The sequence below is a fragment of the Suricata suricatta genome, chromosome 11 (genome assembly GCF_006229205.1).
Source record: "Suricata suricatta isolate VVHF042 chromosome 11, meerkat_22Aug2017_6uvM2_HiC, whole genome shotgun sequence".
NCBI lineage: Eukaryota > Metazoa > Chordata > Mammalia > Carnivora > Herpestidae > Suricata > Suricata suricatta.
This window is the reverse complement of record NC_043710.1, coordinates 78,407,590-78,423,294: the sequence shown is the minus strand read 5'-3', so window position 1 is coordinate 78,423,294 and position 15,705 is coordinate 78,407,590. Positions and strand designations below refer to the sequence as shown.

At 35.1% G+C, this 15,705-nt stretch overlaps 1 protein-coding gene across 1 annotated transcript in view; it reads right to left on the bottom strand.

The window, feature by feature from the left end:
- Window positions 1-15,705, bottom strand: part of CNTN5 (contactin 5) — a 1,016,132-nt gene that overhangs the window by 62,819 nt on the left and 937,608 nt on the right. Inside the window, exon 19 of the mRNA XM_029915651.1 lies at window positions 6,641-6,790. Coding sequence (XP_029771511.1) covers window positions 6,641-6,790 — 150 coding nt within the window. The remainder of the gene's footprint in view (window positions 1-6,640; window positions 6,791-15,705) is intronic.

Here is a 15,705-nt window from a genome sequence, read left to right as displayed (position 1 = left end):
TCTCTGCCTCAGATTCTGTGCTGATGGCACAGAGCCTGCTTGGGATTCTTTCTTCTCTCTCTGTCCCTCACCTCTCTCTCTCTCTCTCTCAAAATAAATAAATATTTTTAAGAGCACATGCCTAAAAATTAGCTAGATTTCTGTTATAAAGGCTTTTGCTAAAATTACTATCTTTGCTTGCAACCTGTCTCTGAAGTGGAGACCTACTTCTTTAATATATTTTGTAGAAAATACATACCTGGACCAAAGTAGTTTCATGATTTAAAAATACTATCTGCTTCATTTAATAGTATTTTCTTTTAGATTTTCTTAATTATTTCAATGGAATGCTTAACTTTTTAATATATTTTTTTAAAAATATATACCAGAGAGATTTTTACAAACCCTACAAATTTTTTTTGCCTTTTATCTGCACACCAGTGCCTGATAACAATAGATTTTCTAATTGTCCCCTGTAAGTAATTCTGTACAAGTCCCATTTGGTCTGGTGTTCAAAGCCCCATTAAATTCCATTTACAAGGCCAATAGACATAACCCCAGAGAAAACTAATACAAAAATAATTCTATTGTGTTCCTTCCATAATTTGTAAACTCAATGAAATCTCCTAAGTAATTATCATAAACAAGAACTGTGAAGGTAGAAATAGGAACAAAGCAAGATTCGTTCAGAAGTAGGAAGGTAATGTACAGTGAAAGAAATGGTAATAGGAAATTAAATGAGTCTTCTGGAACTTGGGATGAGTCAGATGTAACCTCAATTGCTAAAGTGAGGTTGGCCAGACAAAAATCACAGAATTGCTAAGAATCAGAGAAACCAAATTTTATGATCCTTTTCCATTACCCTCCTCTAGCTCATATATATAGAATTTTAGCACAAAGAAGGTTTTGGAAAAAATATTGTCAGCTTAGTAGAAAAATGTGCTGTGGCATCTCCTTCCACCCTTAGCTGTCAATACAAGAGAAATGGGAGTGTCGTTTCCCTCTCAAGCTAAGTGAGATGGGGAGGAAAGCACTGCTGCAGAGCACAGGTGGTTACATCTCATATCCTGGCTGAATGCTGTTGGGTTTCAGAATTTTGCAATATAGCCTAGTCGTATGCTTTTTTACCAGAGTGGAGACCAAAATAACTCTTGAGAACATTGAGTTTGGCAGGTCAGGAATGTGATTACTGGGGGCCAAGTGGACACTCTGGGAGGTAAGTTTAAATAGGGTGATTAGGATCATAGTCAAGTATACTGCCTGTTAGAGGATAGGATAGTCTCCAAAGAACCCGATACGTCCTGTAAGAGCAAAAAGCAGTATGTGGGCAAATGCCATTACATACTGCACTCAACACGCATGTAAGTACTACACTCATGTGAATACTACCTAAGTAGTTTTCCTTCTTCTTATCTGGCCTGTAAAGTGCCTGGAACAGCAGCTAGAAGGTGAGAGAAGAAGTGAAAAGAAATAAAAGACAAATGATTGCTCTTGGTTCAAGCCTATGCTGGGAAAGAAGAAGAGAAAGCATGGAACTGGATGTGAGATTAAAGTTCTTATTTAAATTAAAATGGAAGTTTTTTAATACCTGAAAGTGATACTTCCCTAGTATCTAAAAGTACCTTGGATGTATATAGTTGGGGCTGAAGTCAGAGATCAGATGAAGGATAATGGAGAGAATAAAATTATTTTATGCTTAAATTCTACAGAGTTCAGTCTGTTAGTAAACCAATTATATAACTACGATATACTGCAGACAATGCTAAGGCTAGGAAAGATTTTCATCTTATTAACACTCAGATTTCTCTGGCTGAGCATTTACCTATTAAATGTAGAAAAAATATTTTGCTTTGTGTGGCCAGAAATATGCGTGTTTCCTTTTCCATTTCAGTCTAGAAAGAATGGCAGGTCAGAATACAATGTGCTAAGCACCTGGAAAACGATATGAATCTAAAACAAACTTTTTAAGCATGTTCTTTCATTTGACATCTCTTTTTTTCCTGCTCCTTTTGTGTTGTCTATGCTATAAGAAGCAAAGAAAACGGCCACATACTGCTACAATTTCACAATCCACAAGCCAGACTAAAACCTGGCTAGATAACAAATGCAGCATGGAAAGCTAGACAGGGATAGAGACAGATATTTAGAGGAAAGGTTTTAGAGGAGAGGTGTTGTGTGTACTGCGCACCACATTCTGAACGGCTCTTTGACTCGCAAGCCGTCGGGTGGACTGAGTGGCCAGACTTAATGGTACAGTCTGTGGCAGAGACTTCTCAGTAGGAGGTCATCTTGGAGGAGCCAGATACAAGCCAAGAAGCTGGATGATTCTTATGATATCAATAGACATACATTTAACCTAAAAATATTTCCTAAGTATGAAAAAAGTGACTTATGCATAATTACTATTGTTAAATTTTCCATTGAACAAAGTAATAACTCATTTACATTCATGACGATGACAATGATGACGATGATGATAAGTGGCTAATGTTAAGCACTTACCATGTCCCAGGTACTCTGTTAAGCTCCTTGCATGCATTTTGTTATTTAATTGAAAGAGCCAATGGAGTAGGTTGTGATTCTGTCTCCATTTTATAAGTGGGAAAATTGAGACTTGAGCAATTTATATATCTTACCTATTTCACTGCTAATAAATAGCAGAGAACATTAATCCAGATCTGCCTAATTCTAAAATTCAAATTCTTAATTACAGGTTAAAGATAGAATCTTCTTTTCTCTCTTTCTTTCTCCATTTCTGTTATTTTATTATGTTTGTTTTTAATGTTTATTTTTGAGAGAGAGAGAGAGAGAGAGACAGGAGACAGAGAGAGAAAGAGACAGAATGCAAGCGGGGAGGGACACAGAGAGACAGAGACACAGAATCTGAAGCTGGCTCCAGGCTCTGAGCTGTCACACCAGACCAGCTGTTAAACTCAGAAACCATGAGATCCTGACCTGAGCTGAAGTCAGATGCCTAACTGATTGAGCCACCCAGGCACCCCCCTGTTATTTCATCATTATTTGAAATAAAGAGCTTCAGATATTGAGATTTATACAAAGAGCTATGATAATCATAGACATTTTATATTGCAGAGAAGACCAAACCTTTCTAAATAATATATTACTTAGTTAACTCTCTCTTATGTCCTTTTCATTTATAGTCAACAATTAATGTTATAAATGAACAACTCATGGAATATTAACATTCAATTAAATAAGAAAATTGTTGTTGTATTCATTTCATATATTATTCCATTTCTACTGTAATGTATATTTTACATTCACTTCCTAAAATGTGATTTTTTCCCCCTTTTGTGTCCTCTTTCTAAATGATAGAGAAAGCATTTCCTTTACAAACCCAAAATCATATACTGGTTTGATGATAGTAACACATTTCCAAAATAAAACAAGGTTATATCTATCTGCCTAGATATCTGTCATCTGTCTACCTATCAATCATCTATCTTTCTCTCTCTCTCTCTTTCTCTTTCCACGTATCTATCATCTACATATGTGTATCAAATAACAAAAACTTATAATAAAATTATGCTATACATAAATACAAATGTACATTAAAGTAAAAAAACATATATAGAGTACTATGCTGATATTATAATGATAAGTCAGATTGAACCAATTTATCTTACATTTATTGACTGTTAGGAGTCTTTTGATGACTGTAAAATTCAAAATATATCCTAGAAGAAACTGCCAAGAAAAGCTAACTTTTTTGGTATGTGGGAGAGAAACAATCCTAAGGTAAAAATGCTTTACTAAACCGGCCTTGGGATTTATAATATTCAATTAAATAGGATACTTTCAAAGGAACATAAAACTTTCAATTCAATATCTTGAATGTGAGATTTTAATCTTACAAGTAGCTCTGTTGATTTTCAAAGATTACTTGGTTCGTTAGAACAGGATCATCATTTAAAATACAGAACATGTACTTAAAAGAGGCAGAGCATGTCACTTGAGAAGGCATCTCAGGATATTTGTGTCCCTTTTAATCTGTGCTGCCTGATAAAACAGGCACGAAACTCAACTTTTGGCTCAGCTCCATTAGTAACTCTAGCCCTGAGTAGTACCAAAGCACAAGACGCATAAAGTAGGCAGTGCAAGCCTTCCTCAACTAACTTTCAAAGGGGTGTATTTATTTCATGCATTTTTCATGCTATTTCTTTTCTCTTCCATGAGATTTTAATGGACTAAAGTATGCCCTGTATATAGAACTAATGCTAAAATGGAAAGCCTGGAGCTGTATGATTGAGGTAGCTGCAGGAAGAGATGAGGGATAAGTCTTTCAGAATGTATCATCTGAATGCAGTTTAGTTTGAAAAATAAAAGCGTTTTTGCTAAAGTGTTTTTTAATTGTACAAGGAGATTTATACTATAAAAAGTCTAAAAGGATTATTCATCTCAAACAGATAATTTATTTTCAAAATGAATATTTATAGAAAGCCTTTGAATTAGGCAGTAATCTTTGCCTTTGTTTAAACACAATTAACAATATGCAAAATAAGGCAGTTCTTTTTAGAAAATATGTGAGCATAAGTACTAATATTGGCAGTCATTTCAATATCAGCTCAGTGAGTGCATAAAATGAGGAATGACTAACCTGTTACACTCTTAATTAGTGAACACCTGTACACAATGAAAGCATGGCTGATTTATGAATGCATGAAAATCTAACCAGGCAATTAATGTTCAGTTTAAAATTCACATTATTGAAAAAGTAGCAGAAAACAACCAAGATGTACTAGGCAAATCACAAAAGCAGAATAGTTGGATTTTCTGGGAATGAATCTTTTCCAACAAATTTAGGCTACTTTAGCTTTTATTTTCTTGATTGCTTAATTTTGAATAGGAATAATTTGAACATCTTTTGTATAGCTATTCCCATTTAGGGCAATTTGGTATTTTTTTTCTTTTTTTTCAAAGGATCAGACCTAGTGTGTTTTAGAGGAAAAATCAATAATAATAAAAAAAATCAGTTTATTTTAATTATTATAAGCTTTTTTCAATTTGTGAGAATTTACAAATCACATTTTTGGTTCAATTCTATAACTATAATACAAAATGGACAATTAATTCTTAGTCTTCTATGTATATGTATTTTTCACCTAACTACTGCTTGGGTAGGGACATGTAAAGGAAAGCAAAGAAATTTTTCCTTTAATTTTTCAAGAAAAACATACAGAGTACCAGTGCCAAAATACTGTCTTAGGTGCTTAATATATAGCACTAAAAAATTAGACAAACATTCTCATCCTCAGTGTACTGACATTCTAATGGTTATTGAGATTCATATATTATCATTGAGTGTAAAAATATTAAAATTTGTTTTATCCCTCCTTGGATTGGTAATCTACCCCTTCTTTGTTTTGAATTTGCTTTTATCAGCATTATTGACATCTGTGTTTGCCTAAGCTAATGCCCTACTAGACACTTTTTAAAATTTATTTTTTAATGTTTATTTATTTTTGAAAGAGAGAGAGCATGTGTGTGAGTGGTGGAGGGGCAGAGAAACAGAGAGGGAGACACAGAATTCGAAGCAGTCTCCAGGCTCCCAGCTGTCAGTCCCAGCACAGTCTGAGGTGGGGCTCAAACTCATAAACCATGAGATCATGACCTGAACTGAAGTCAGACACTGAACCAACTGAGCTACCTAGCTGCCCTAGACATTTTTAAATATACAATTTTATAAGGACATAAGAGATAAATCTCAATAAAACTTTGTTCAAAGTAATCAAAACTTTGTGAACAATTTTCTTTATGTTTTCTTTTTCCAGACACTGGGCTAGATTTTTTAATTTTGTTTTTTAATATTTTTTAATATTTTACTTGTTTTTAAGTTTACTTTAGAGAAAGCATGCCTGTGCAAGTGAGGGAGGGACAGAGAAAGAGGAAGAGAGAATCCTAAGCATGCTCTGTGCCGTCGGGGCAGAGCTCTCTGTGGGGCTTGAACTCTATGACCGTGAGATCATGACTTGAGCTGAAATGGAGAGTTGGATGCTTAACCAACTGAGCCACCCAGGTGCCCCCAAACTTTATTTTTAAATAAAGCTGCTAATTCCTCTATGTGACTATTAGAAATATTTTAGAGATATTTCATTCCAAGAGACCAGAAGAATGCTGTATTTTCAAAGTCAGGAAGCAGATGGATATTTTTTGTAAATATAGATGTCAAGGGGGCAGTAAGTCAAATTAAGGTGACATGTGCCTTTGCAGAGTATAATTTATGACCAGTCAGGTGATGAAGGGCAATATAGAGTTCTAAGGAAATACACTGAAATTAAACTTTACTGTTACCAGTGAAGAAAAAGAGGAAGGCCTATTTATTCTGAACTTTATGGATTTGCTATATTGAATGAGTATATAATTACAAAAAGAAACTAACTGCTTCAATTTCATGGTCACTTGAAGATGAGTGCTAGGGTTGGGAGGAAATTGAAGCATCTAGATGCCTTTGTGAATACAAGGAGAAAAAGAATGGAAAACAAATAAAATGAAATAATTATCTTAAAGGATATAATTTTATGAAGTCTAGGTAAGTGAATTAGGAAGAATTTTACTAAAGCAAGAAATCATGTTAATTCAAATTGATCTTAACGTGATTAGCAGCATGCTAAATTGCGTTCTGATTCTCCAAAATTCTTACCTGCTTCATTTGTACGGATCATTCGAGATGGGGTGCTTGGATCTCCAGTCCCAATTGGGTTGGTAGCCACTACTCTAAATTCATATTCCACCCAGGGGTTAAGGTCCACTGCCATGGCTGACTCCATGTCACCGGTTATGATTTCTGGGACTGTGGAGAGGAAAGAGATTTCATGGCATTAGGAGGATTCAGAAATAGTTACAAATGGCAATCAAGGATATCACAGGTATAACAGAATCAACAGACTGATGCATAATTCATTATTACACATGGTCATGGTGGCACTTCTGGTCTCATTAGTAAAATGAAAGTCAGTCTTCAGGAAGTCAGCACTTGTCCATTCAAAGATTGTTGTAGTTAATTAGAATTCTTTCATCCCATCTTTATACATAAATTTCTATAACCTAACTTGCCATTATCTACACTAAAAATAATTTTTTCAACCTCTCAGCCTAAAATAAGAGGCTAACTAGTGCTATAATTTAAGCAAGAAGTTTTTAAATTTCTAGGGAAATTTCTTGAGATGTTTGCCTCTTGCAGTTCTGCAAACATGCTTAGCCACTTGGCAGTTCAAAGCTGCAAACCCCTCTAATTTAAAAAATCAGGTTTGTGGGATCTAAGCAGAAGCTCTGCACTCTTCTTGGAATGACTTTTGTCATTTTGATTTTATTAAACACAAAATTGTTTTTCAGTATAATTATCATGGAGTAAAATACTTTTTACATAATATACATGATGTATTTAGGACTGCTTTTCTTGTTAATTCATCTCTGCTGTCTAGGCAATACTTATGGAAGTATATTTGTCACAGGCATGGAAATAGAGAAAGAGGAGAACCTCCCTGATGATTGCAAAGATCCTCTGGATTTATGTCAATCCTGGACTTCTTTGTAAGCATGTTAAGATGGCGGAGGCTCTTGATTTGCTGATTCAGTGTGATTTTACTGACAAGATGGAATTTGGATTTTACATGAATGTCTCTTTTGAAATGTGTCAAGAGAATGTTAACACCCAGTTCTGTGAAAGGTGAATAATCAGAGAGCATTGGCAGGGTGGGCTGCCTGACAAATCTCATAGCAATGCAGAGCTGAATGTTTTTTAAGCAGTAAAATGAAGACCTGGAAAAAAAAAAAAGGTCTGTCCCTTTTTGCTGCCCTGGAAGCTAAGCAATATCCTTGGAGTCTAAGAGATAGGGGATAAAAGGCCACTGCTCAGTCCATAGCTTGGTGAAATGCTGCCTGTCAAATATAAACATGGCAAGATTTCCCTAAACATTTAGCCCTCCCTTGCTCCTAACTTACACTAGATCATCAATACTTGCTTTGATCCGTCAAAGACTTACCTCACTGCTTCATTTACTTCTGCTTATGTCAGTCACCTTCAGCAGCTCTAGACATCTAGGACATCCCTCATCCCTTTATTCTAATCCCTACAGAATTCTGCCCATACCCTTTTCTGCCCTACTTCCTTTCCTTACTCTGTGAAAACTTTTTACTGTGAATTCATAATCCTTTATTAGCAAAACTCCCTGTTTATCATTTTCTTTCCTGAACATCTTTCCAACTTTTACTTTAATAGAATCCTGAATCCCCAATAAAGAATCTTTATGCCTGTCAAAGGGTGGCTCTCTTAAGATATTGTAGAGAAGAGTAACCAGTCTATCTTGGTTGTGTTCACCCTCTCCTTTGTCTCCAAAGGATTTTTTCCATTAGCATATAAGCATGCAGTTATTTTCCGCACCCAAGCTCTACCAAAACAAAACAAAACTTTCAAAATTTCCTCTCCTTTTAGACTTATCCAGCTTCTACTTCTTGAGAGTTGTTTGGGCTATTATTTCCTATCTCTAATCATTTTCCTGTGAACTCAGTCCCAACATAAAGATTGGTAGAATAGATCCTACCTTTAAGCTCTTCCCTCCAGCATTCTCCCATAACTGCTACTGTCAAGGTTACCAGTGATATTTATTACTAAAACCCTATTGCCAGATCTCTATTCCCCATCTTTCTTGACACATTCTCTTTTCTTTGAAATACTTTTTAAAGCTTAACTTCTGTTTTCTCTCACCTGACTATGCCTTATTAGTCATCATTGCTGGTTTCTTTTCATCTTTCAGGTGCACCAAGTTCTACTAACTCTTTGGTGGTCTTATCTAGTCTCATGGTTTTAAATACCTTCTGTGTGCTATGACCCCAATATTTTCAGCCATGAACCTCTTCCCTAGACTCCAAACTCATTTTTACAATGGCCTATGAGACATTTCTATTTGGATAGGTTCTCAACTTTAAATTCTACCTCCTATTTCTGAAGTATTCCTTATTCAGTGAATATTAATTGTATTCTTATGGGTGTTGACTCCAAGATCTTGGAGTCACCCTGGATTCCTTTATTTTCTCCCCTTGTATAACTTTAACCCATAAACAAATTATAAAATTGTTGACATCAAAATATGATGTCTTCACCTCTCTTTGCAACGAAACTTCTTAAAAGGGTTTCTTTTATTCCTTCCCTTTTCTCACTTTTTAAAAAATGAAGTAATATACATTGATATATTAGGTTCAGGTGTAAAATATAATGATTCAAAAACTCTGTGCATTACTCAGTGCTCATCAAGAGAAATATACTGTTGACTCCCTTTATCTTTTTACCCTTTCCCCAACCTATTTCCTCTCTGACAGCTACCAGTTTGTTCTCAGTATTTAAGAGTCTGATTTTGGGGGGCACCTAGGTGGCTCAGTCAGTTAAGCATTCGGTTTGGCTCAGGTCATGATATTCTGGTTTATGGGTTTGAGCCCGCATCGGTTCTGTGCTAAGAGCTCAGAGCCTGGAGCCTGTTTCAGATTCTGTGTGTGTCTCTCTCTCTGCCTCCCCTTGCTTGCACTCTGTCTGTCTCTGTCTCAAAAAAAAATAAACATTAAAAAATTTTTCTAAAGAGTCTGTTTTTTTGTTTATAGCTTCTTTCTGTTTGATTTGTTTTTTAAATTACACATATAAGTGAAATCCTATAGCATTTGTCTTTCTCTGACTGACTTACGTCACTTAGCATTATACCCTGTAGGTCTATCCATATTGTTGCAAATAACAAAATCTCATTTTTAATGGCTTTTTAATATTCCATTTTATACATGTGGCATATCTTTATCTGTTTATCTATCAATGGACACTGGGTTGCTTCCTATCACTTTTAAAAATAATTTATTGTCAAGTTGATTTCCATATAACACCCAGTGTGCATTCCAACAAGTGCCCTCCTCAATACCATCACCTATTTTCCCCTCTCCTCCACCCCCACCAGTCCTCAGTTTGTTCTCAGTATTTAAGAGTCTCTTATGGTTGGCCTCCCTCCCTCTCCTTAACCATTTCTTTCCCCTTCCCCTCACCTATGATCCTCTGGTAAGTTTCTCCTGTTACACTTATGATTGAAAACATATGGTATCTGTCCTTCTCTGCCTGACTTATTTCACTTAGCATAATACCCTCAAGTTCCATTCACATTGCAACAAATGGGTATATTTCACTCTTTGTAATTGCCATGTAGTATTCCATTGTATATACAAACCACCTCTTGATCCATTCATCAGTTGATGGATATTTAGGCTGTTTCCATGATTTGGCTATTGTTGAAAGTGCTCCTATGAACATTGGGGTACATGTTCCCCTATGCATCAGCACTTCTGTATCCCTTGGGTAAATTCCTAGCAGTGCTATTGCTAGGTCATAGGGGAGTTCTATTGATAGTTTTTTGAGGAACCTCCACACTGTTTTCCAGGGTGGATGCACCAGTTTACATTCCCACAAACAGTGTAAGAGGGTGCTCCTTTCTCCACATCCTCACCAGCATTTATTTTCTCCTGATTTGTTCATTTTAGCCACTCTGACTGGCATGAGGTGATATCTCAGTGTTGTTTTGATTTGTATTTCCCTGATGATGAGTGACACTGAGTATCATTTCATGTGTCTGTTGGCCATCTAGATGTTCTCTTCAGAGAAGTGTCTACTCATGTCTTCTGCCCATTTCTTCACTAGATTATTTATTTTTCCTGTGTGGAGTTTAGTGAGTTCCCTATAGATTTTGGACACTAGCCTTTTATCTGATATGTCATTTGCAACTATATTTTCCTTTTCCATTGATTGCCTATTAGTTTTATTGATTGTTTCCTTTGCGATGCAAAAGATTTTTATCTTGATGAGATCCCAATAGTTCATTTTTACTCTTGATTCCCTTGTTTTTGGAGATGTGTAGAGTAGGAAGTTGCTGTGATTGAGGTCAAGGAGGCTGTTTCCTGCTTTTTCTTCTAGGGTTTTGATGTTTTCCTGTCTCACATTACAGGTCTTTCATCCATTTTTGAGTTTATTTTTGTGTATGGTGTAAGAAAGTGGTCTAGTTTCATTCCTATCTTGACAATAATAAAAATGCTACAATAAATACAAGGTTGGGTATATCTTTTGAAATTAGTGTTTATTTTTTTCTTTGGGAAAATACTCTGTAGTGGAATTACTCATTCATATGGTAATTCTATTTTAAATTTTTTGAGGAAACTCCATGCTGTTTTCCAGAGTGGTTGCACCAACTTCCATTCCTACCAAAGTGTCCAAAGCTTCATTTTTCTCTACATTGTTGCTAACATTTATTATTTATTATCTTCTTGAGGCTAGCCATTTTGACAGGTATACATCTCATTGTGATTTTAATTTATATTTCCCTAATGCTTTGCGATATTGAGCACCTTTTCATGTGTTTTTTTAGCCATCTGTACATCTTCTTTGGAAAAATGTTTATTCTGGACATCTGCTCATTTTTATATCAGATTATTTGGGGCGTTTTTAGTGTTGCATTTATATATTTTGGATATTTACTCCTTATCAGATATATTATTTGCCAATATCTTCTCCCACTCAGTAGGTTGCCTTTTTGTTTTGTTAATGTTTAATTCACCACGTAAAAGGTTTTTACTTTAGTGTAATCCTAATAGTTTAATTTTGCTATTATTTCCCTGCCATAGGAGACATAGCTACAAAAATGTTGCTATCGATGATATCAAAGGAATTACTGCCTATCCTTTCTTTTAGGAATTTTATGGTTTCAGGTCTTACACTTAAATCTTTAAACTATTTTGAATTTATTCTTGTGTATGGTGTAAGAATGTGGCCCAGTTTTATTCTGTTGCATGCAGATATCCAGTTTCCCCAACACCATTTATCAAAGAGACTATCTTTTCCCCATTGTATATTCTTGTCCCCTTTGTTGTACATTAATTGACTATGCATGGGTTTATTTTTTGTTGTCTTTTTCTGGTCTATTGATATATGTATCTATTTCTGTGCCAGTACCATAATGTTTTGATTATTACACCTTTGTAGTATATCTTGAAATCTGGGAATGTGATACCTCCAGTTTTGTTCTTTTTTCTCAATATTGCTTTGGCTATTCAGGATCTTTTCTTGTTCCATACATATTTTAGTATTTCTGTGAAAAATACTATCGGCATTTTTTTTTGATAACAATTACCTGAAGTATGTAGATTGCTTTGGATACAAGGGACATTTTAACAATATTGGCTCTTCTAATCTATGAACATGAGATATCTTTTCATTTGTTTGGGTCATCTTTAATTTCTTTTATAAATGTTATAGTTTTCAAAGTACTGGTCTTTAACTTCCTTGGAAAACTTTATACTAGGCATTTCATTATTTTTGGTGCAAATATAAATGGAATTGCTATTTAAAATTTTTTCTTTCTGCTACCTCACTACTCTTATATAAAAATACAACAGATTTCTGCATATTAATTTTGTGTCTTGTGACTTTACTGAATTAATTTATCAGTTTTAGTAGTTTTTTTGTAGAATCTTCAGTATCATTTCATCTGCAAATACTGAGTTTTAGTTCTTTCCTACCAATTTGGTGGCTTCTTATTAATTTTTCTTATCTGATTGCAGTGGCTAGTAATCCCAGTGCTATTTCGAATAAAAGTGGTGAAAGTGGAAATCCTTGTCTTAGATTCTAATCTTATAGGAAAGATTAGATTCTCAGTATTCACCTTTGAGCTATGGGATTTTCATACATGACTTTTATTGTGTTGAGGTATGTTCCTTCTACACCTAATTTGTTAACTTTTTATCATGAATGGATGTAGTCCTTTGTTAAATGCTTTTTCTGTGTCTATTGAGAAGATCATAGGATTTTTATCCTTTGTCTTGTTGTGGTATATCACATTGCTTGATATGCAAATACTGAAACACTGTGCTTCGCACTTATTGTGGTGAATGACTTCTTATGTTGAACCATTTTTGTGAGACTTTAGTCTTTATTATTTTACTAAAAATACTATTGTCAAGGTAACCAAAGACCTCCATGTTCCTAAGATCAATGATTATTTCTAAATTTCATCATACTTCACCTGTCAGTAGCATTTGACACAGTTGATTACTTCCTTTTCCTTGATGAATTTTATTCTTTTGTCTTCCAGAATATCACATTGTCTTGGTTTTCCTTTTAACTAAACGGTTAGTTTTCTCCTTATCCTTTGTCTTTTTCTTCTTCTCCACAACTTCTTACTATTGAAATACTCCAGGGCTCAATTTTCCTACTCTTTTCTTCTTTATTTTATGTTCATATCCTTGGACATGACATGCAGTATTATGGGTTTAAATAAAATTTATATGTCAATAACTTTCCAATTTATAACTTTTTTCTAAACCCCTCTCTTAAACTGCATCCTCATATATCTAATTACCTATCCATAGGAGCTCTATCTCCACACATATAGGGGTCCTATAGTGACAGTGAATCTCTGTATTCACTGGGAGTTAGGGCTTCAACATATAAGCTTTCGAGGAGGCACAATTCAGTACATATCAGGTCGGTTGCAACTTTAAATAAAATGTTCAGGATAAGTCTCACTGAGAAGGCACATTTGAGTAAAGTTTTAAAGGAAATGTGGATTTCGTTATACCAATATTGAGGGGAGAAGCATGTCAGGTAAAAGATACAACTAGTGCAAAGGTATTAGAAACATTATATGTAAGAATATTAGAAGATTGGTAAGTCAGGAGCAAAGTGAGTTTTAAGGAGAATGGTGAAGATAAGTGGAGAATGATAGAAGATGATAGGACCAAGTCATATAGGAGTTGAGTTTTCATTCTGAAAGAAATGAAGAGACATTGAAAGACTGATATTCTAAGTCTTATCTTTTAATACATTAGTTCAAACTATGTTTGAAATAGGAAGGGGGCACCTGGGTGGCTCAGTTAGTTAAGTGTCTGACTTCGGCTCAGGTCATGATCTCATGGTTCATGGGTTTGAGCCCCATGTCGGCTAGGTTCTGACAGCTCAGAGCCTGGATCCTGCTTTGGATTTTGTGTTTCTCTCTCTCTCTGTCCCTGCCCTTAAAAAAATAGAAAGTAATCAATATGAAATGAGGTCATAAAGATGGGGCTTTTATCTGATAGAATGTGTCCTTATAAGAAGAGGTACCAGAGCACCCACTTCCTTTTTTCTCTTCCATATAAGATCACACAGTGCAGCTGCCAACCAGAAGGAGAGTACTCACCAAGAATTAAATCAAATTGGCTGGTACCTAGATCTTAGAATTTCCAGCCTCTAGAAATGTGAGAAGAAAAATTTTTGTTATTTAAGCAACCAAGTTTATGTTCCTTTGTTATGGCAGTCTGAGCTGACAAACATACTGCCCATACCATAACACTTCTGATCCTCCTTAGAATATTTCATTTTTTTCATTAACTTCTTTTGTTTGTTTTGTTTTTATTTTTTGTCTAAATTTTAGTTAGTTAACAGACAGTGAAAGATTGGTTTTAGGAGTAGAATCCAGTGATTTATCACTTACATGCAACACCCAGTGTCATCACAAGTGCCCTCCTTAGTACCCATCACCTTTCTAGTCCATCTCTCACTCACCTCCTCCATCAACCCTCAATTTCTTCTCTATCATTAAGAGTCTCTTGTGGCTTGTTTCCCTCTCTTCTCTCCATCCCTACTTTCCATAGGTTAATCAGTTTTCTTTCTTAGATTCCACATATAAGTGAAATAATCTGATATGTTTTTCTCTGACTGACTTCTTTTGCTTAGCTTAATACATTCTAGCTCTATCCACATCATTTTAAATGAGAAGATTTCATTTTTTTGTTGGATGAGTAATCATCCAATGTATATATACCAGATATTATTTATTCATTTGTCAGCCAATTGATATTTGGGTTCTCCCATAGTTTGGCTATTGTTGATAATGCCGCTATAAACATTGGGGGTGCATGTACCCCTTCACATCTGTATTTTTATATCCTTTGGGTAAATACCTAACAGTGCAATTGCTGGGTCATTGGGTAGTTCTATTTTTAGTGTTTTGAGAAACTGTCATACTACTCTCCAGAGTGGCTCCAGTTAGTATTCCCACCAGGAATGCAAGAAAGGTCTCCTTTCTTCACATCCTCACCAACACCTGTTGTTTCTTATGTTGTTCATTTTAGCCATACTGATGGGCATCAGGTGGTATTTCATCATAGTTTTCATTTGCATTTCCCTGATGATGAGTAATGTTGAACATCTTTCCATGTATCTGTTAGCACTCTGGATGTCTTCTTTGGAAAATGGTCTCTTTGTGTCTTCTGCCTATTTACTGGGTTGTTTGTTTTTTGGGTGTTGAGTTTGACAAGTTCTTTATAGATTTTGAATACTAACCCTTCATCAGATATGTTGTTTGCAAATATATTCTCCCATTCTGTAGGCTGACTTTTAGTTTTATTGATTGTTTTCTTCACTATGCAGAACCTTTTTATTTTGATAAACTGCCAATAGTTTATGTCTGCTTTTGTTTCCTTTGCCTTTGGTGATGTGCCTGGTAAGAAGTTGCTGTGGCCTAGATCAAAGAAGTTGTTGCCTGTGTTCTTCTCTAGGATTTTGATGACTTCTTGTCTCACTTTTAGTTCTTCAGTCTATTTTGAATGTAGTTTTGTGTGTGGTGTAAGAAAGTTGTCCAGTTTCATTCTTCTGCATGTCGCTGTACAGTTTTCCCAACATCATTTGTTGAAGGGACTGTCTTTTGTCCACTG